The following is a 23,679-nucleotide window of genomic DNA, read 5'->3' on the forward strand; positions in this document are numbered from 1 at the left end:
CGCTGTAATTTTTTTACAACGATAACATTACGCTCTTCTCACAGACGAGTGCTGTGTAAATCCAACACATATGTAAAAATTTTATTCTCTCTCAAAACTTCAAAACTTTTTCGCGAAAATTTGAGGATAATAGCACTTTGAAATATTTTTTATCACTTAACATTATATTTTATAATTTTTTTGTACAATTTAAACACATTTAATAGCCCGAATATAATATATTTTTTACAAACGAAAAAAAAAATATTTTTTGTTTTTTGACATTGAATTTTTGTTGTTTGAAATTAAAACTAAAAAAGCAATGTTGTAAATTTTCGTATGGTAAACGAAAACGATATTTCAAATAAATAATTTATTTTTTCAATATTATAGCTTAAAAACAAATAGACGTGTTTATAAAATGTTTATAGATAAAATATGTGCAAAATATCTTAAGAAACCTTTCAAAGTATAAATTGAAATGTAATAATTTTTTTTCAATATTTTTCAATACTATTTTTTGCAACTATGTTGACTTGAGAATTCTACTAATACATTCTTAGAGTTAGGTACCGGATGACAGTAGACTTAGGTACTTTTGACAACAGTTTCATTTCTTATTTATTCTTTGGTACTAACATTTATACATATGTCAAACTAATTTATAGGCCAGTTTGAAAACATTTTAATATAATGATTTATCTGTACACAGAAGATACTCATTTGAACTTTATCCGGATATAATAATTTAATTACGAATTAAGTGGTATTAAATGATTATGATTAAATGAAGTATACCTTACATGGGAGCTATGATAACCTATGGACCGATCCGGAAAAAATTCCGTAGAATGATTTATATATACAAAATACACATTTATGTCAAATTTTATCCCGATAACTTTGATTGTCAATGTGTATTTGAGTAATTTAGGAAATGGTTCTTATATGGGAGTTGTGACCAATTATCGACTGATAAGGAAAAAATTTCGTATAATGATTTATATGCCAAAAAAAAAAAATTCAAGTCGAATTTTATTACAATAGATTTATTAATTAATGAAATATGTGCGTTTAGGTGATTTTCGGAAGTGGACTTTATATGTATAGGAGCTATGACCTTACACAAAACATATTTGTGTCGAATTTTATGAAGATATCTTTATTTGATAATGAAATATGTGCGTTTAGTGATTTTTTGAAGTGGACCTTATATAGGAGCTATTACCATGTATGGACCAATCAGGAAAAAATTTGGTAGAATGATTTATATGCTCACAAAACATATTATTCCGACAGCTTTATTATTCATAGAAATATATGCGTTTAACTGATTTTCGTAAGTGGACGTTCTATGGGAGCCTATCCGGAAAAAATTTCGTAGAGTGATTCATATAAAGACAAAACATATTTGTGTAGAATTTTATCAAGATAACTTTATTTGACAATTAAATATGTGCGTTTAAGTGATTTTCGGAAGTGGGACTTATATGGGAGCTATGACCAATAATGGACCGATCCGTAAAAAATTTGGTGGAATGATTTGAATGTACACAAAACATATTTTTATCACGATAGCTTTATAATTTAATGAAATATATGCGTTTAAGTGACTTCTGGAAGTGGACTTTATATGGGAGCTATGACCAATTATGGGCCTATCCGGAAAAAATTTAGTAGAGTAATTCATATTTAGACAAAATATATTTATGTCCAATTTTATCACGATTGCTTTATTTGACAATGAAATATGTGTTTTTAAGTGATTTTCGGAAGTGGGCCTTATATGGGAGCTATGACCAATAATGGACCGATCCGTAAAAATATTTGTAGAATGATTTGTATGTATACAAAACATATTTGTGTCGAATTTTATCCCGATAGCTTTATTATTTAATGAAATATATGCGTTTAAGTGATTTTCGGAAGTGGACTTTATATGGGAGCTATGACCAATTATGGGCCTATCCGGAAAAAATTTCGTAGAGTGATTCATATTTAAACTAAACATATTTGTGTTGAATTTTATCAAGATAGCTTTATTTGACAATGAAATATGAACTTTTAAATGATTTTCGGAAGTGGGCCTTATATGGGAGCTATGACCAATTTTGGTCCGACTGAGATCTAAGTTGACATTATGATTTCCGTTTATATTATATTTGCACGTACAAAATTTTGTGTTGATACCGATATATTTGAGGGAGTTATTAACGATAAACTAATTTCCGGGAATATATACCTTTGTATGGGGGCTATGGGAAATATTCGATCGGTTGTAAAGATCTTGAACACAATTGATCACTGCTCTGAAAAAATAATGTGTGACAAAATTCATCGAAATATCTTTGGCAGTTTCTGAGAAAACTTCAAAAGAATTATGAAAAAAACGTAATTTTTTTCGAGGTAGTCTGAAATTTTTACTCATAACTTTTTACGTTGTGAACCGATTTTGCTGATTTTCAATACCAAACTGCTTAAGATAATAATAAATATTTAGGGCGAAATTGGTTGATTTCCTTTGCTTAGTTTTAACGTGAGCGTGTTTTACACAGACAGACAGACGGACATAGCTAAATCGACTCAGAATTTGATAAGGACCCAGAATATATATACTTTGTTGGGTCTTAGATGAATATTTCTTGGTGTTACACACGGAACGAAAAACTTATATATACCCTCTATCACCTCTGATGGTGGTGGAGGGTATAAAAAAAGTATTTGTCGCGAAACTTCTAGAAAAATTTTACGCAAAGCTGGATATCATGGTAGAGTCGCTCGACGAAAGCCATACATATCTGCTGTAAACAGAAAGAAGCGCGAATTTGCCCGTAATTACATAAATAAGCCCCCAGAAATTTGTAAACAAGTTTTATTTTCAGATGAATGTAAGTTCTGCATTTTTGGAATAAAAGGTCGTCAAATTGTGTGCCGGAAATCAGGAACTGCGCTTGATAAACAAAATGTTGTTGGTACAGTAAAACATGGTAGTGGTGGTGGAGTTATGGTTTGGGGATGCATGGCGGCTTCAGGGGTGGGTCAACTTGAATTTATTGAATCGACAATGGATAAATATGGATATTTGAACATTTTAAAACAAAACCTGAAACAAAGTGCAGCAAAACTTAACCTATCATCGACGTTTTGTTCCAACAAGATAACGATCCAAAGCATACAGCTCCAAAATTCGCCAGCAAGGAAACTTTACGAACTGTTATGCAGGAAGAATGGGAGAAGATAACAGCAGAGGAAACAGGGAAATTGGTCATTCTAAGCCAAATAGAGTGAAGTCTTAAAACAGCGTGGCTATCTAACAAAATATTAAATTTTACATTTTTTAATATTTATTAAAACTTTCAAAAATTTTTTAAACCTTGAACGCAGACTTTTTGGTCGTTATACTTATTTGATAATGCATTAATGACTAATTATTTTAAAAATGAAGTGATCTCTTTTTATTTATGAAAAAATTTTGATTTGAATTCAATATTTATTATGTGTTTTTTTATTTTTCCCAAAAATGTCTAAGGTGAGCGCAGACTTTGTTGGCTGAGTATATATCGAGGGACTATATTCAATAGTCTCTATGTAAAATAACACAAGTTTTTAGGAAAGCAAAAAAAACTGTTTATTTCGGTAGTTCGTGAAGATTTTTAAATTTTTTCTTCTACAATATATTTTTACGGCCATATTCTAAATCGTTATATAAAAAGAATTTAATATTTTGCATTATTTTCAAAAATTCACAAAATTTATATCATACAGAGCTGTTTTTCTACGAAATTTTTTTTACAACCTTCAGATAGAGAGTTTTTCATAGAAATATAAATTTTTTATTTGATTTAATATCAATAAATATTATATTTTATGCAATTTAATGAAATAATATAAACCAAATTGTTGAAAAAGCAACAGATTATAAGATTTTGGTCCAAAATCAATGTTATATGGTTAAACACGGCTATAAAACTAATCAAATTAGTGTCATAATGAGCGATATCTCGATAACTATTAAACCGAATTGCGGATTTGTGTTCAGCATGTCGAAATTAGTAAAAACACTTGTTTTGCAACAGAAAATTATCCAAAATAATAGAGTTTGGAGCAATTTTTGGATAAGATAGAGAGTTTTTCATTCAGAATTTTTCTTTGTTTAAGATCCAGAAATTTAAAAATTGCTATAAAATAGCCAAAAAAATATTTTTTTCTTTTGAAATGTATGTCACTGATGTGGGATAGTTTGCTGGATATTTTAACATAAAAATCTTATTTTCTTGAAAATGGCAGATAGTGACTATTGAATAGTCCCTCGATATATAAAAAATATTTTAACTCCAAAAGCAAAGTTTTTGAGTTAAAATATAATTTTTTCCACATATGCCCCACCCACTAAGTGACCACAAAGCTCTTAAAGGAAATGGTCTAAGCTTTCTTTTGAGTAAACAAAATACAACCGCAATTTTCATACTAAAATTGAAAACAAATTAGTTACTATTGTTTTGCTTCACTGCCATAATAAACAGGTAAGAGTGTAAATTTATCTTATCTTATATACCCACCTGTCTTGTAAATATAAGGTGAATTAAAGTCAATGTGAACATTGGAATAATTTCCTTAATGAGGGCTTAGTTTAATTATGGACGATGTTCTTCAGAATTTCAAAGCGTGGCCTTTTTTAAATCAAATCAGTTTGTTGAGTATTTCTATAATAATACTTAACATTAGGATTCATTAATAACAAATTGCTTTTGGAAGAGTATTTATATTAGGATAGGGCCAAATATGGACTGACCTTCTTAAAATGTTGGTTCTTGTAAAACCTATTTTTGCTGGATTTCTATTTTTTCAAAATTGAATTTTTTGTTGTCCATTGCCTTTAAGAGCTTTGTGATTACTTAGTGGGATATACACTCCCGCTCACTTCAATAGGTTCACTGTTGTGATTACATTCAAATTAATTTATTGCAAAAAATAATGGACTAATTAGTAATACTAAAATTTTAAATAATAACATGATGCCTTAGGTATTACTAGTGAGACAAAAATTAGCGCAATACCTAATAGCGAATTTTTAATCATTTTTTTTCTAACATAGGTTCAATCAGAATAAAATCAGTTTAATGCTGACAGTGAGTAAAATCCATTCATATTCTAGTGTCTGTGAATATAGACAATATATTTTTTAACAAATATGTTGCGATAAGCCATTAACTAAAGAATAAAATGACAAAATTCAAGCGTTTTTGGAAACTGTCCAAAATCTCAGGAATTTGGCAAAAAAAATTGGGCAAATTAACAATGTTATTCGCAATTTTATAAGAAAACATATTGAATATTAATAAAACATAAATGGAACTACATATAGAGTCAAAACAAAAGCGGACCGAAGAGATTTCATAAAATCAAGTGATTCAGTAGCAAAAATTAGAGAAAAAGTGGGTGTTACAGCAAGCCTAGCTACAGTAAAACGAATTGTAAGAAGGGTCAAGGCTTTAGAAATATTAAAACATTAATAAAACCCACTCCAATTGCCACTCGTAAAGAGAAATCCTCTTCAGTTTACACGTGAACACATGGTTATAAAAAGCTATATCAACATCTTGCTTTTTCGGATGAAAAATGTTTAATTTAGAAGGTCCAGATCGATATAATCATTATTTTTATGATTTTTGAAAGGAAGAGCTCTACCTGAGTCGTTTGCATAGCTGTTGAGGATGTGGGATGTAGTGGGGGCAATTTCGTATTATGAAACATGTGAGCTTAAATTTCTTTCAACTAGTAAGAATTGTAATAATTGTAATGCCATACTGGAAACAGCTTTTTTCACATTGAATGTAAACAAAACAGTGAACCTATTTAAGTGAGCGGGAGTGTATATAAATAAAAAATATTTTAACTCCAAAAGCAAAATTTTTGAGTTAAAATATTATTTTTTCCACATATGCCCCTTGCATCCAACTAAGTGACCACAAAGCTCTTAAAGGAAATTGTCTAAGCTTTCTTTTGAGTAAAAAATACAACAAAAACGTCCATTTTGAAAAAATAGGGGAAAATTAAGTCCCAAATATTGTTAAAAAAATTTTATTCTTGAGTTAAAAAATATTTTTTTTGATAGATATCCCACTCGCATCCCATTATGGGACTATAAAGCCCTTCAAGGAAATTCTATAATCTTCCTTTTAAGTCAAAAAGAAAGGGACCTTTTCGAAAAAAAAAAATTAGTTATTAAAAAAAAATTTTTAATAAAAAAATTGGAAAGAATGAAGAAATAGCTATCTGATAACCTTTGGTGAAAAGTTACACTCACTTGAATAAAACCCTGTATGACCAAAATGTCCAACTTTGAATAGATCTTGAACGATAGAGCTGAAAATTTGTGTCTGACCTACTATGCAATAGTACTAACCTTAGTGCTTTTCGTCAAAATCGATTTTTTGAGTTGGACCACTTGACATGAAATTACTCATTCCGATAAGTGATAGTAGCCAATTCGCTGCTCGTTTGATAGCAGATATTTCTGCCTGAAGAACACTATCGTAGTTAGGCAGCCTGAAGGATGGTTTAATACCAAATTCTTTATCAGTGTAAACTCTCGTTACACCTGGAGGTGGTTGGTGGTTCTAATTCGGAATTCATATGTGGAAACCTGGTGCAAAAGCGATTATCGAAGTTGGGCGTCATAATGCAATAATCAATATTTAAATGCAGTGATTCGAAGTGTTTTATAATTGTAGAGTGCCCGTAATTTCTGTGACCAGACCACGAGCCACAGGCATTTAGTCTGATCGCAGAGTTGAGGCAAGTTGAACGGCCATTAAGTTAGCTAGTAAAAAGTTTAACATGGTTAGCAGTGCTTTGGTTGCGCTCAATGGTTGCACAGTGTGAAGTGTGCTACACTGCTTGCCACCATACTATATTAAGAATTTTAGAATTATTGATCATGTTGCAGATGATGTGACAAAAACTTTTTGGTGAAAATACCCATATTTTAACCCAATATGATCATAACAACAATACATGATGATAATATGTTTTGAAGTTATCTAAATTAATCAAATAGTTTGCCAACTTGTTTTTATTTTATTCAATACTGAGTTTCGTTATATGGATAAAAGTGAATATAAATTGTTTTTGTAGTTCTCTGGTAATTTACACACTTTCACAAAGTATACAGAGGTGTCACTTTTGACATTTAAAAAAGTCTAAAATCAGCTTTTGTTTGATTTTGAAATTGTTTGGTGAGAAGAGGTATATAAAATACAGCTAAAAAAAATTATTGAATTCGTTTTGTGCGAAAGAGAGGGAAATAGTTTTTTGCTCGTGACGCCTCTGTATACCCTGTGACACTTTTTCCAATTAAGCATCTCATTTTACCGGGTATTTGCCAATTTTTCTAAAAATAATTAATTGAAAGCTTACCTTTTTCTGGCACATCCGATGAGTTTGGTTGTTTCTTCGGTGTCAATGTATCGAATTGGAAAACATTTTTTTTGTGATTAGCACAATCAACAAGTTTTTCAGCATTGTGTTTTTCTTTGTTAACTGCTTTTCCATTATGGAAATAGACGTCAGCGATATACGTATCCACAGGTGAAATGTGATCACCTTTCGGTGCAATGTCTGACATTCTACATTTGTCATTGAATAATGGAATTGATTCAATTGGTGACAAGTTCACATTTTCTTTGGTGACCCTCTGCAAAACATTTTGGCTTAAGTTATTATATCGCTAGAATTATTAAATTTCACATATTAAATACTGTCTACATATATAAATATAATAATTTTCAAACAATTCTCTACAAATATTAAAAAAATCAAAATTGCTTTTGTTAGCAATAATAAAATATTGGAAATCGTTCGAATCTTAGAGAGAGATGATTTTGTTGTATCATAGTATTTTTTTGCAAATATCAATATTAAATATTTTATAGAGAAGCATTTGCGAAGGGTGACTTATTTACTCACGTTATTCAGATTTACGCTGTTAGAATTAGCTTTTTGCTTTACTCCAATGTTTCGATGAGGTGGCACTGGAGGTCGATACTCAATTGGTTTTATTGAAGCTTTGCTAGAAATATTCATAAAAATATAAACAAATTATATTCCTTCGTGTACTACAATTTGTATCGTACTATTACATTGATATTAAAGGCCTGCATAAGTCAACAATAAGACTTAATTTGTTGTCTTATTGTTGTCTTGTACAGGCCTTTAATTGATATACAGTTAAGCCTCGATTTACGCGGTTTGTCCGGACCGAAGAAAATACAAATCGATAACATGAGATTCAGAGTTAATATAAATCTTATTTTGGGATCAAAAATTGTGCAAGCATTGGAAAGACATTCAATATAAACAATTAAATAAAATATATTATATAATGTGATCCAATATTTATTTTTTTTTATTTTTATTATCAAAAATTAATTAATTGATTTTTTTTCGTGTAAATGAGCTATTTTTAAATGCGTTATATTAAAATCGAGAGTTACATTAATATTTAATTTAATTTTTATTTAATATAAAATAGTTTACGCCTCAAATTGTATTTTTAAAATGTTTTTCATATCATTAAAAATTCAATATAAACAATTAAATAAAATGTGTTATATAATGTGTTCCAATATTTATTTTTTTTTTTTATTTTTTTATTATCAAAAATTAATTAACTAATTATTTGTTGATTTTTTTTTCGTGTAAATGAGCTATTTTTAAATGCGTTATATTAAAATCGAGAGTTACCTGTATTTAATATATCTACATTAATATTTAATTTAATTTTTATTTAATATAAAATAGTTTACACCTCAAATTGTATTTTTAACATGTTTTTTTTTTTTTTTTTTTAAGTAGATGGTAAACTGTATTTGAGATTTCATATCATTAAAAATGCAAATGAAAATAATAGACTTTTTAATTTCCCGGGAACAATTTGTCACAATTTTTATTCGGACCATTAAAATCCTTTAAGATTATTTTCAAGATATATTCACAATTGAGTAAAAAAATTGTCTGAATGTTTTAACAATGTCCATAATTTTCCAATTTTTTTCAACCAAAATCTGTATATTTTTGACTATTAAATCATTAAGAAAAAAATGCCGCGACGAAAAATAGTGAATTAGCGTGTAATAATGGAAATTGCTAACAAAATTCTATATCAACATACGTCAAATATGAAACTACATTTGAGACAAGTTCATATGGATTTATATCCTTACCTAACATTTATATTTATTTTAAATGTTTTTTTTTTTTAATTTTTCCAAAAGTGTATTTCATTTCTAAATTGTGAAGCAAAGACAAAAGATAAAAACAAAACAACAAAAACATATGCTAAATGTTGTTGTTGTTTCCAGTCGTTAACAAGGTGCCGGTTCACACAGGGAAACTTTTTTTGGGAAACTTTTGATTTTTGTGTGTGAGAGAAAGAAATATCAACCATCTCTTTCTCTCAAACACAAAATCAAAAGTTTCCAAAAAAAGTTTACCTGTGTGAACCAGCACAAGCGAACACAACATACACACAAGCAAACACAATTTGTACGTTCTTGTTTTCTTGCGTTAGAATGCAAAAAAAAAATCAATGTTGTCTCTGTTTTTTTGCTGATATCTCCATTATTTATGGACTTTCGAAACCATGACTGATAGAATTTTGGAAGATTTAAATCACAAAGATATCTGAAGTCTCCAGAAAATTGATTTTGACATACAGAAGGACGGACATGGCTTAATCGACTTCGCTATGCTTAAGGAATATGTATATACTTTACAGGAAAAGTATATCGTCACCTGAAACGCAAACGGCCCCAACTAACCAAAAATTCAAAATGGATTTTATTGTTGATTCTAATGTATTGTATATTAATAGGTTTCACTATTAAACAATTTGTTTATTTACTACAAATAAATCGCGTTGATAGAAATAAATTTTTCAATTTAAATAGATTTTTGCTTCTCCTGTAAAATTTTAAAAATGTTAGATTGGGCCGTTTACGTTTTAGGTGACGATATATTCTTTATAAGAAATTACTTATATATACCCTTCTCACGAAGGTGAATGGTATAAAAATAAAACTTTTTTTGAAATGGATAAAAAACATTAAAAAAACGAAATATTTGTTTGCTTTTTGTTAAAAATTTATTTTAATTGTTTTAAAATTATATAAACATATATCAAAATAATAACATTTTAATAAAAATAAATATATTTGTTCTTAAAAGCGTAGAAAAATATAACACGCACCATAATAATTAAAAAAGAAGAAATAAAATATAAATTTCGATAAACTTATAATCATCAAGACCTTGAAAAAGAATTGAAAACATTTTCTTAAATGTACTTACATGACATTATTAACTTGGTTGGTTTCACTACACAGAATTCCATTAGATTGCCCGATAGAGGTAGTAGTATTTTCATTAGGTTTGGAATTTTTTGTAGAATAACTGCTAATTGGATTATTTGTTATTCGTATCCTAGAATCTAATTAGTAAAAATACATATAAATATTTTTCAAATATATTTTTTAATATACAGCGATGGATAAAAGAAACCAAATGGTATTTAGTGGAAAATAATTTTTCTCTAATTTATATGTTAGAAGTTGATGATCAATATTACATAAAAATACAAAAAGCATATTTTATTTTTTGAAATAGTATTTATAACTAAAACTTTAAAAACTAATTTTAAAGGTTTTTGTTTTTATTTACTATACCTACAGTGTCTCTCATAATTATTCGAATTTGGGTAAACTATAAAAAGAAACCAAATTTAATAATATATTTTGTGTGCAAAATAAATAAATTAATTTGTTATATTGTCTAGATAGTCCTTATGTTTGATATCACGCTTTTTAAAACTTGAAAAATTTGCATTGATTTAAATTAATTGTGCTTTTTTAAAAAAAAGTCCATGAAATTGCCTCATAAAAGTATACGAATTTTTCCTGTATTTCATATTTGATCATATTATACGCAACACAAATTTTAGAATCGAATGGTTTTTATGCGTAATATTGTTTTAAGGGGTTACTATCCACGGAAAGGATATATTTTTGGCCCATTTGGTCCACAATTTTGCGGAATTTGTACCCTCTTTTCATGTAATATCATTAAAATAGCGATTTTTGGCCATAATTGTAAATTTTTCTCCTTTTTTCCAGAGATAAAACAAAAATTTGATATTGGGACTTAAAAGACCCTTTGGGGTATCTAAAAATAATTTAGATAATTTGGGGTATCTAAAAATAATATCATTCTTCTTTCGCTAATTCAATATATTGGAACTTAAGTCCATTTTTATAATACTAGGATCAACTATTTTCGGGAAAAGTTTTCTGGTATATATTCTTTTAGATATCAGCTTTTATACATTTTAAGTTTTCAATGTGTTGTGAAAGTGTACAACTCCAAAACATGCCTCGAAGAAACACCATTCAAAATAGTAAAATCATTATTTTTATATACCACTGGACTCCATGCTGCATGGCACGATATCATTATGATCACATCAAAAATGTTGATATGTGTTTAAATATTATTTACTATGATCAAATTGAAACCAAAATTTAGGACTCACAGTGTTATTGTAACGGGCAACATAAGCGTGAAAGTTACGAGTAGTAAAAACTGAAATCTACTATATAGGATGACGTTTTGTTAAGGCATGTTTTGGGGTTGTATACCGCTATAATATATTGAAAATTTAAAATACATTAGTGCCAATATGTACATGAATATACACTAGACAACTTTGTCGAAAAATATCGTCCCTAGAGGTACGAAAAGGGACTTATGATCCAGATAATTCAATTAGAAAGTGAAAAACGATATCAAAAATACATCTTGGAACGTTTAAGTACAGATCTTTATAACAAAAAATATTATTTTTAGATACCCTATGGGTTCTATTAAATTCCAATATTAAATTTTAGTTTTATTTCTGGAAAAAGGGTGAAAACATTACAAATATAGCTAAAAATGAAAAGAGGGTACAAATCCCCCAAAATTGTGGACCAAATGGGTCAAAAATATATCCATGCGGTTGATAGTAACCCCTTAAAGCCATATTAAGCATAAAACCATGCGATTCTAAAATTTGTGTATCGTATAATATGATCAAATATGAAATACAGGAAAAATTCGCATACTTTTGTGAAGTAGTTTCATGGACTTTCTTTAAAAAAGCACAACTAATTTAAGTAAATGTAAAGTTTCCAATTTTTAAGGGGCGTGATATCAAAACTAAGGACTATCTAGACAATATAACAAATTTATTTATTTATTTTCCACACAAAATATATTATTAAATTTGGTTTCTTTTCATAGTTTACATAAATTCGAATACTTATGAGAGACACTGTATATAAATAAATACAATATACTTGAGTATCAAAAAGTATCAAATGCTAATAATAGATGATAAATATTAAAAAAATAACTATAGAGAAAATTAATTTTCCACCTAAAAACATTATGTTTTTCCATCACTATATCATTGTCGCACCTAAAGAAAGAGCTTTGCATTGTTTATTCACTTGATCATATAAGCACCTTAATTATACAAAATAATTTATGTGTAACTTCATGTAGCTTTTAACTAAAACTGGAGGTCCACACGCGTTTCGCGTCAAAGCATTGAGTGCTTTTTATGCCTTCTTCGCATTCTACGCTTTGAGTTATATGGAATGTTTTTTAAACATACATTTTTTGTTTTATTTATTAAGAACGTCGCGTTTTTTTAGCTTTTATTTATTTTTTCACAATTGAACTCGTTTTGATTTATTAAAATTGATAAAACAAGTAAGAGTGCTACATTCGGCATCTATGTATATACCCTTCACCATACTGTTAAATTTAAAATTTTTCTTTAATTTTTTCAAAAATCGCTGTTGTTGTTTCCAGTATATACTTTATAGGGTCTGAAAATTATATTGCAGAAATTGCAAATGGAATGACAAACTTATATATTCCCTTCTCACGAATGTGAAAAAAGTTGAAATCAATTTTCTGGAGACTCCGGATATCTTTGGAATCTAAACCTTTCACTATTCTATCAGTCCATAAATAACGGAGATTGATCTTATTTTTTGACAGACGCGTAGAATGCGTGGTGCGGCTCCAGCTTAAGAATATAAATCGCATGCGCATCTCATAAAAGAACACGTTTATATTGTGGGTTGTATCACTACCCGCTCTCTTACAACAAAGACAATTCGTTTTGGTTTCTTTCGTACTTATTTTCTTATAGTTTTATTTTTTATTTAATACAATTTTATAACCAAGCTCACATTTTTATTAATAACAACATAGTTTCTAACTTTAATTTTATATTTACAAATTTTTATATAAAAAATAAAAGTAGTAAAAAATTCTGTGTAGACAAAACTTCGAGTACAAAGGGCCATAAAAAATCTTCAAATTTTTGTTTAGTTCGGACACAAACTTATTAAACAAATGTTTCGACATCAAAAAAATTCAAACAAATTTGATTTTTTTTTCAATTTGCTTTGAAGTTTTATCGCTATTGCTACTTATAAAATTTATACCTATTTAAATTTGTACTGAAAATTTATATAAACTTCGAATAAAAACACAACTATTTTCCAGCAAACTAAACTGGAACCATGATGTAATAAGTAAGGTGAGAGCGTTTCGGCAACAAACACAATATTTTTTTGTTGCCTAGAGTTGGGTTTTGTCAAAATGAAATTTCTAAAATTGAAAAATAACAAACATTGGAAAGAAATATTTCTTGTATATTTCACAATATTACCTATAAAACCGTCGTTACATTTAGCTTGTATCTGCAGCAGGACAATGTTTTAATGCTTCTTCATCAGAGTTTTCTTATTTGAAAACTTTTTATGAACATTTTAATTCATAAATTTAAATTTTAAATTTTTTTGCTTTGAAAACACAAATATAATTTTTTTTAGAATAAAAATAAATTAATTTATTTTGACACAACCCAAGCACTTTTTTAATAAACAAATAAAAATCAGCTGCCTTAACGATTTCACCTTACTTAGTGCATCCTGACTGGAACCTTAACACTATGAAAAGAGACGATCGTACTCAACTGGTACATTAATCCTAAAAATGTATACTAGTTAAACGATATGGCTAGGCATATATCGGAGAGATCCTGTTATAAGGAACCCCTACACGCAAGGGAAGAGTCATCCAAATTTACACAGACGAATCAAAAGAAAAAGTCGGCTGTGTTATCTATTCGAATATGTTGAGCTTAGAACTTTTAATAAGGCTGCCAGATCACAGCTGTACACTTCAGGCCAAATTAATGGCTATCAAAGTAGCCGCAGAACAGATTCGTTATTACCGGATATTAGGCGGAGATATCCTTATACTGACTGGTAGTAAAACGTTAATCAGATCCGCTGAGAACATACATGTACACCACTTCCAATATTATTCAAGAATGTCGGGTGTCTCTTAATGAGGCAGCGAGACATTCATTGTTTACCCTCACATAAAATCTGAAACCTTGGCTAAGGCGTCCACCACTTTGAATTCAAGCGAAATTCACTGTGAAATTGGCATTGTTATTATAAAGGGAAAACAACTAAAAGCGGAAACGCTCCAATTAATTACAGATAAAAGATGGCAGAGGGAACCCACCAGGCGTTTTTTTAAGTTATTTAAAAATAGTAAAATATCATAAAACATTAAATGCTGTTCTACACAAAACGAAGTTTTTTGATTTATGTCGGCCTTATAGTAAATGAGCGATATGTATGTATGTAGTTAGGATGAGAGCGTCGCATTGTTACGCTCTTTTATCTATTTATTTTTCTTCTGTTTTTTTTGTCCAGTATTAATTAATGTTTTTTCTTTAATATTTTTGTCTTTATATGAGATGCGCATTCTACATACAGTATATTCTATGTTCATACATATACAATAGCTCTATATTTAGACGCAGCGATGTTGTACCTCTAGCATTAATATTTTGGTCTTGAGATGAAAATGTTAACATCGAAGACCTATCCATGGTTGATCGTCCTAGCCAGACCCAATCGTGCGCATTTGTTGTAGGCTCTTTTAGAAATTTTGAATCACGAATTAATAAATCACTGTTTAAGGGTTTTTTTTGCGATGTCGGAGGAATCTAAACCACATTCTATGTGAGATGGCTTAAACTTTGATGCATAAACAACACACGATATTACAAAAACAACAATTGCAAAGCAAAATGCTGTTAACAAGACGTACATGCCTACTTCAATTGAAGACATATTTTTTGTAGGACGTTTTGTTCCATAATGTAGTTTATTAAAGGAGTGATTATTTCCCCTATGTTGTCTTGCTTGAACTGTGGGTTCATTATGACTCGAGTCGCGCAGAGGTACCCCTATAATAAAAAACAAATTAAGAACAAATGTTACTAACCTCTACTATCCGATAAAATTTAATACGGAACAAATTTTACTAACCTATAATATCCGATAAATCTCCTCTACTATTTGAAAATTTAGTTTTCTCCCTTCGATATATTCCATCATTCTGCACAACTTCATGTTTACTCACAATGTCATTAGCATTATTGAAGTCAACTTCTACTGCAGCTAAAGCACTTGCCAATGGTGATGTGTTGTATTTTGATTGCTTTGTAGACAGAAGATTGCGACGCATTCTACAGTCTTCTGATAAGAGTAACGTCACCCTAAGTAAATTGCCATTTCCCTCTCCAACCGCAATGACGCGTGGGTGATGTGATGCTAGCATTGGAGCAAATGCGACAACTTCCGTGTCTAAACTCTCTACTAAAAGGAAGTAGTCCTCCACCGAAATGTCCCTTAAAAAGTATACGTATATGTTATAAAATTATTATTATTTAAATATATTATAAGATTTTGATAAAAGATTAATAAGAGCATACAAAACACAATTTACCAACTACCAATAACCTCACATTTGTGTTTTTTAACATTGTATTAAAATCTTCAATTCAGTGTAATTTAAGTGAATTTCTTTATTTTTAAAAGTTAATTTTATAGTTATAAAACATTTCAAACAAGAAACATAACAAAAACACTTAAAAAACATTACTGTGTGAACATAGTATAAAACAAAGAATATTAAGAAATTGGGACTTGTCAGTTGGTACCACGGTATACTTTACACCCTGGTTGGTACCTAAAGAAGTTGTCATTTGGTACCTAACTCTAAGAATGTATTGGTAAAAAATTTAAAATTTTTTTGTGTTTGTGAAAAAATGTCTTTATACTAATATTCAAGTATTGTGAGACATTTGTTATTCAGATATGAGTTGGAGAATAACTCTCGCGTTATCGTTTTCATATCTTAAGGACGGTCAGGCTTGTGCTTGTTGCAGAGTTTTCGACAGAGCTACTTCTCATCCCGCACTAATTGAATGCATTACTTCGTATAACTGTTTCTATGTTATGCGTTGTCTTCATTAAATGCTTGCTTTCGTTTTACCTCAGAGTTAGGATATATTTTTAACTGGTGGGGACTCATGATATAACCTGGTGAAGACCATTTAAACTTTAATATATACTGGTGGAGACCTTTAAAACTCTTAAACTTGTTTCTGGTGAAGAACAAATAATACTTTTCATATAATTAAGTTCGGTACTCCGACTTCCTATATGAAAGTATAAGGCGTTTGGAGGGGTTTTCCGGACAAACGTGTTATAACTTGGCAATATGAGTGCTTAAATGCCCCGCCAACTTAATTAAAAGCAAAAAAAGTATTGTGAGAGAAGTAAGTTATCACAAGTGTGTTGAATTTACCAGTATCGTCTGTGGAATAAAATATAGTAGAAAAATAGAAGGTTGAGTCATTCTCTTTTTATTTATTTGAAATACCTATCTGACATACTTAAGGATTATAAAGTTTTCGTAAAAATCGTGATACTTTATAAATTTTAAATTTCTTATACATAGGCTGTGTGCTAAACGATAGCAATTTACTGGTAAAAGTAAATTTTTGATACATATGAGGTGCATAATATTGTACTAGCTCATTGGGCTACATAAAGTTCTGACAAAAGAAAATAAAAATTTTACAAATCGAAAAATAAATAAATGAAAAACAGAAAAATTTACAATATAATTTTAAAATCCATTTCATATTAAAAAATTTTATTAATAAAATTCATAAGGGACATAAAAAAGTTTTGCTTTTATTGGAAGTGTTAATTTTTCGGGATTAATAAGTGACAATTGTCAAAATTTATCACAAAAAAAAAGATATAGTTTGGCACAGCAAAATGAAAAATTTTCCCACCATAGGAAATTTACAATCCACCAGAGAACTTTGATATCGGTTGCCACACACTCATATGTACATATTTTGTTTCAAGTTTCTAAAAAAAAATAATAATTTTTTAGCAGGGACTGTAAATAACAATTATGAAATTTAAAAAAAAAAATCTCTATATTGCAGGGATCGTAAATAATAATTATTTTTGAATTTTTTATAGAAAAAAATCAAATACAATAAAATATCGGAAAAAAAAATTCAAACATACCATTTTAATTTTCCGTTATAATGCAGAAACAACAGACATACAGACAACATACATCGACAGACATACGAATACAGACAACAGACAGAAGACAACAGACAGACAGACAACAGACAGACAGACAGACAGACAACCGACAGACAGACAGACAGACAGACAGAATAAGACAACATACAACAAAAGACAGACATACAGACGACAGTAGACAGTACAGAAGACAGACGAATACAGAAATACAGTACATACATGAAACAACATACATACAACAGACATACAGACAGACATACATACAGAATACAGACATAAATAACATGAAAACAATACATACATACAACATACAACATACATACAACTACATACAGACACTACATACTACATACATACATACATACATACATACAGACATACATACATACATACACATACATACATACATACATAATACATACATACATACATACATACATACATACATACATACATACATACATACATACATACATACATACATACATACATAATACATACATACATGTTTATTAGAATAAATTGATTTTTATTTCTGCCAGAAAAAATAAAAATCAAAAATTGATTGAATCAACGTAGACTTATACTATTATATACCAATATACTCGTATTGAAGTGCTTTTTCAGAATATAGTATGGTGATTTAAAAAACGATCTTAGTTCCACAAATAATAGTTATTTTTTAACGGAAAAATAAACGTCTGATTGAAACAGTTAAAAAATGAGTTTTATTTTTCCGTCATAAAATTAAAATTATTTGAGTTTTATTTTTTTCCATCAGAAAATAAAACTCATTTGGGGAGTTTTATTTTCCCAGTCAAAACATTAAACAATGTTTTTATAATGGACCAAGTCCATTAAATAGTTGATTTGTACTGACGTTGAAAACATCTGAATCAAAAACGGCGAATGGTAATTTTTCAGTTGTGACTGAACACAGCTTTTTTAATTTCTTGGGAAGGCATTATTATTGAAAATGAGTTTTATTTTCTGACGGAAAAAATAAAACTCCTCGAATAATTTTTATTTCATGACGGAAAAATAAAACCTTTTTTTAAAGTTTCATTTGAATTTTTATTTTTAGGTTGAAAAATAACTTTTTTAGATGGATTTTAAGTTAATTTTAGTTTAATTGAATAATATTAAACAATTAACAGAATATTTAAACTAAAATAAAAAAGATAAGATTCATGGCGTATTCAAATTAACTAGAAGCTAATTTTTGAAAATTATTAAAAGATTTTAGCACATATTTCAATATACAGATTTCTTAAGGTTTCTAAATTACCCAAAACATTCCAAATTCTCACATTGTCTGAGGTGGATAAAAAGTATTTTATGGCAAGAGTTTGAAAATCTTACACAACAATTCCATTATTGCTGTTGTCTGTAGAGAAACGTGTGATGGTTTTACTGATCTTTGTAGTGCTGGTCAAAGCAATTTGACCTATAGTCAGTCCAAAGATTAGGCTATAGTCCAGCCTATAGAATAGTCTAAGTCCTGATTATAGACTAGACTGTAGCCCAGACTATAGAACACTCTATAGTCCAGAATATTGACTAGTCTTTAGTCTATATGCATATTACAGATATAGTGGTTTTGAATGTTTAACGACATTTTACTCTTTTTTAAATAACTTTTAATAAATTTAGTTTTTAATTATCTGATATTCTTGAAAACACGATTTTTGGTTTTTACTTTCACAACAAAAAATCAATCTCACACCGAAAATAATAGACATATTTTAAAATTTAAATTTGATAAATCTTTATGAAATACTTTAGTATGACGCATGTTTTGTAGCCCTCAGTTCAAAAAACGCATATTGGATTAGTAGTAGTAAATGAGCGACATGTAGAATAGTAAATCAGTTATTAGTAATAATAAATGTATTTTTTACCTTAATGGAGTTTTGGAGCCGTCGGAAAATTCTAGATCTATATCCAACAGTCCTTCTTGATATTGAGCTGTAAGTTTATGCGTCACAGCGGTTTCTGCAATATATCCATTTTCTATGGTATTATCTGGAGTTATTGTTAATTGCAGTCCAGACACAACACGTACAATTAGTTTTACTAAGCTTACTTTATCACTGCCGACCCTTATTTCTTTAGCTCCAATTACTCGTCCAGTGATTGGTGACAAAACCTACAAAATATGCATTTAATACAAGAATATTTTTTAAATCATTTACAGTTTTTAACTTGAACATCTGTTCGTCCCATGGATTTTCCTTGCAAAATTCGGCCCTTCAAACTAGCAATTTTAGGGTCTGCGACACGCAATAATGGTTGCACCAAATCAGTTACACGTAATCCCGTTTTTCGTGATATAAAATAGCTGATACGACCGGAGTTCTAAAAGAGATATATTAAAATACAATTTTAAATAAAAAATCAAGAATAAATAAATAATATTAAACTTTTTAAGTAGATATACGTATACCAAAAGATACAATACATTATAAAATGCATTTTGTATGTTTGTTGCAAAATTTTTTAATTTAAATGAAGATTTAAAATTTCATATACATACTTATATAATAGAATTTGAACCTTAAATGCATGAGGTCGAATTGGACATTAATTTTCATGAAAAATGTACTATTTTCACACAAAATCGGAAAAAGTGCCTATATGTACCATATGTACTCTAACCCTGCAGGAAATGAAGTGATAATTGTCTTAACGCCACTAGTACTAATACTAGAACAGCATTCACTAGTACAAACTGGGTAAGATGGAACTAGTACCGGTGATTTTGGTACTAGTAAAATACTAGTTTGGTACTAGTTCCATATCCTAACTACATATAAAAATAAATAAATTTGTTTGAGGTTTTTATAAAATTTGATTTTTTGAATATTACTTTAGAATCAATAGAGTAAATGTACTGAACTATAAAGTTATAGTTTTTATTATTTATTCTTTATTGAATCTTTCTTAAGTCGAAATTTACAATAATTCGTTTTTATTGTTAATTTATAGGCATTTTAAACTTACTTTATATACTTATTTACTTAAATTAATAAAAATCTATGAAAATAATTCATTAAAAAAAAATAAATAAAATAAAACAAGATTAAAGTATTTGGTTTTCTGTTACTGACAAAACAATGGAAACTTTGGTATTATCGTAACAAAAACGGTCAGAACTTGTCAGTAACTCATAATATAGTTGGGTATCCTTTACTTTGTATTGCTGCGTGATACTGGCGATGCATAGGAACAATAATTGTGTCAAAAATTTTCTTCGAAAAATTTAGATATTCCCTTATAACCGTTTCCTAAAAATCGTCCTTCTAATTACACCAGGAAGGACGATTTTTGAGTCCATATTAAAGACGTGCACTAGTACACCACAAAGTATTTGTAAAACAAATACACCATGCACAGTGGGGCAGAATGGAAATTTTTTGGAAATAAATCTGGCATTTCTAAACGGCGTGAGCGTAGCCAAGGAGTATTCGAGTTTAAGTTTTGAAGATGAACCCTGCAGATGCCACAGGGACGGCGCTGTGGCGGCTCAAAGTAGGGTACCTACGACATGTAAAATTTTTAAACTCGTGCCATTTTTTTGTTTTTCACCCAAATACAAAGATTTTTATATTTTGTGAAAGCGCTCGACGAGATCTTGAAAAAACATACTACTTATCTCTTATAATATCCGTGTTATAGGCATTTAAAAATTTAGTGATACAAAATTTACCATACCTTGGTCCGCCTTTTTTTGAATACCGGGCGTAATTTTGGACCAAATGGACTCAATTTTTTCTTGTTAGTTAGACAACAAAATTTCCAATAATATACAAAAAATTTCAGATCAATATCATTTACTGATCTAAAAATATACGTTTTTTAATTTAAAAATTCAAAAAATTTTAGATTTTTGGCGTTTTTTTGCCAAAAATGTGTCTTAACTCTTTTATTAATAAAATAAAATTTTCTTTAAGAACATATAACAATTTTATAGTTTTCTAAAAGGTATCTTTACGCAGAACGCTTTGGCGTAAAAAACTTGTCCTATTTTTTGAAAATGTTGCCACTGCGTCCTTCCGAATGTGACCTATTTTTTATCAAAACTTCAACTTTGGGCGACATGTTCTAAAATCCCAAAGCTGGGATCAGAAAACTGAAAGCACTTTTGGAAACCTCAATATGTTTTCTATTTACTCCAAAAGTATTTTCCCAGCCCTGAAAGAAATGTGGACCCTATGGGCAAAAAAGTAAAAAATCCCATTTTTGGGATTTTCATTCCTATTTTTGGGAATTGCGGGATGCCCTTTGACCTTTTCAATTATTTTTTTTGCATTTTCTTATTTTAAATGACAAATTTAACAAGCGTTGAAAATTTCATTGAGTTTTGTTCATAAATAAAGATTTTGTCATATATTACATATTTGTTTAATTTCTAAAACTATGATTTATATCAAAATTTTAATAGGTTCGCAGATAGCTACAACAATTTAGTCCATATTTATCCCTTATTATCATTTTTTAGTTAGATATGGAAATTCTCGACCCTTTACAAAAAATTTCAAGCCAATATCTCAATTACATTCAAAAATATGTTCATTTAAACCTGTGTCCTTTAATTTCATCTTTTTCATATTTTAGTATTAAGTATGACAGAACATACATTTGGTGTTGAATAAAATATTTGGACAATTTTTAAAATTATTTAGTTAATTTTTTTATTAAAGACTATAACATTGTATATACAATAAAAAGTTATAATTTTATTATGAGCCTCGCACAACAACACCTAAATCACCCCACACAAACCACCTTTCCCGCCCACTGAAATATAAAACACAATTTAATACAATATCATCAGTTAGTATAATAGCTTTTTTTATTTGAAATGTTTATCTTAAACATAATACAATTAATTCTTACAACCTACTTATATAGTTAATTCCTAACATTTTTCTATAAAATAATCTGTCATATCGGTATACATATCCAGAAGGTAATATAAGTCCTTTAAATCTTCCTTGTTTTGAGATGATAGAGTTTCATAACAAATCCATCTTTTTCGCATAGTTGAAAGAACAGGATCAGAAGATAGAAGTAAACTATTAAAAATATCTTCATTCTGTGATTGCCTGGAGCATTTTCTTGAGCTGAATAGTTGAACATGCTTAAAATCTCGATTCCTCGCTTCCTGGGCTTCTTCTGTTAACTCTCCAAGTGGAAGAATATTCGATTCAATTATTATTTGACCATGACACAATACTTTGTGTACTGTTGGTGTTAGTTCCCTCCATGGATACAGAGATACAAGTAATTTAGAAATTTCAGATGTATATTCCCCAAATCGATTTCCATTAATTTTATGTTTACTATTCAGTGCCATTAAAATAGTGTTAACTCTTCGAAGCAACTCCTTGTCGATTCCAGTTATTTTTGAAGTAATTTCAAAATCACGAAAAAACCTTCTCGCCGTATTACCGTCATTTGTACTACCGCAACTTGAAAGTGGTTTGTCGATGTTTAATCCCATCTGAACTTTAAATTCTTCTTGGATTCTGCTTTTTTCCGCAGCTCTCAGTTCTTTCAATTCTTCATTATTTTTTGTTGATTTAGTAAGATTCTCTGGCACACTTCTATATTTGAGGTCGTATGCTATGTGTAAAAAGTAATCCAAAAATCGTATTCCGGCATGAAGTGGTGAAATTCCGAAAGACAGGTCTTCTTCATTAATACTTCTGCTTTTGTTTATATTTGAGAATTGCGACTTTTTCTCATTACATATTGAGCATCTCCAGAAGGAAGAAGTTTCTGTTATGGCATTGCTGACCTTTCCATCAATCATTGTTAAGCTTAGCTGATATGATACGTTAATAGAGAATTCCTTTATTTTTATGCAAATGGGCTCCAGTGCATTTATTTCATCTTTTAAATATTCCACTAAATCGTTTGTTGTTTTCTTTGACTCCTTTATATGTTCAAATCCAATGGGTCTACAAAAATTTTTTGAACCCGGAGTTGTATTGATATATATATCTTCAAATGAATTTCCGATGCTTGACGATGATGGATTAAGGGAATATGAACGAATTCGTAATGGCACTAATGATGACATAAATACACTTTTGTAGTCTGCTAATGTCCGACTTCCACAAGCTTGTTTGTATTCTGGAAG

The 23,679-nt window shown here is 29.1% G+C and overlaps 1 protein-coding gene across 1 annotated transcript in view; it reads right to left on the reverse strand.

The window, feature by feature from the left end:
* The window catches only part of LOC119610628 (transmembrane protein 132B-like), a gene marked incomplete at its 5' end in the record, with an annotated part of 108,320 nt that overhangs the window by 20,940 nt on the left and 63,701 nt on the right, over positions 1-23,679 (reverse strand). The window contains 8 exon segments of the mRNA XM_037965924.1: positions 7,399-7,675; positions 7,948-8,050; positions 10,330-10,468; positions 14,944-15,112; positions 15,114-15,361; positions 15,444-15,805; positions 19,433-19,680; positions 19,737-19,889. Coding sequence (XP_037821852.1) covers positions 7,399-7,675; positions 7,948-8,050; positions 10,330-10,468; positions 14,944-15,112; positions 15,114-15,361; positions 15,444-15,805; positions 19,433-19,680; positions 19,737-19,889 — 1,699 coding nt within the window.

Source organism: Lucilia sericata, unplaced genomic scaffold (genome assembly GCF_015586225.1).
Source record: "Lucilia sericata isolate MDLA Ls3-8-SP2 unplaced genomic scaffold, ASM1558622v1 Contig001254F_arrow, whole genome shotgun sequence".
NCBI classification, from domain to species: domain Eukaryota; kingdom Metazoa; phylum Arthropoda; class Insecta; order Diptera; family Calliphoridae; genus Lucilia; species Lucilia sericata.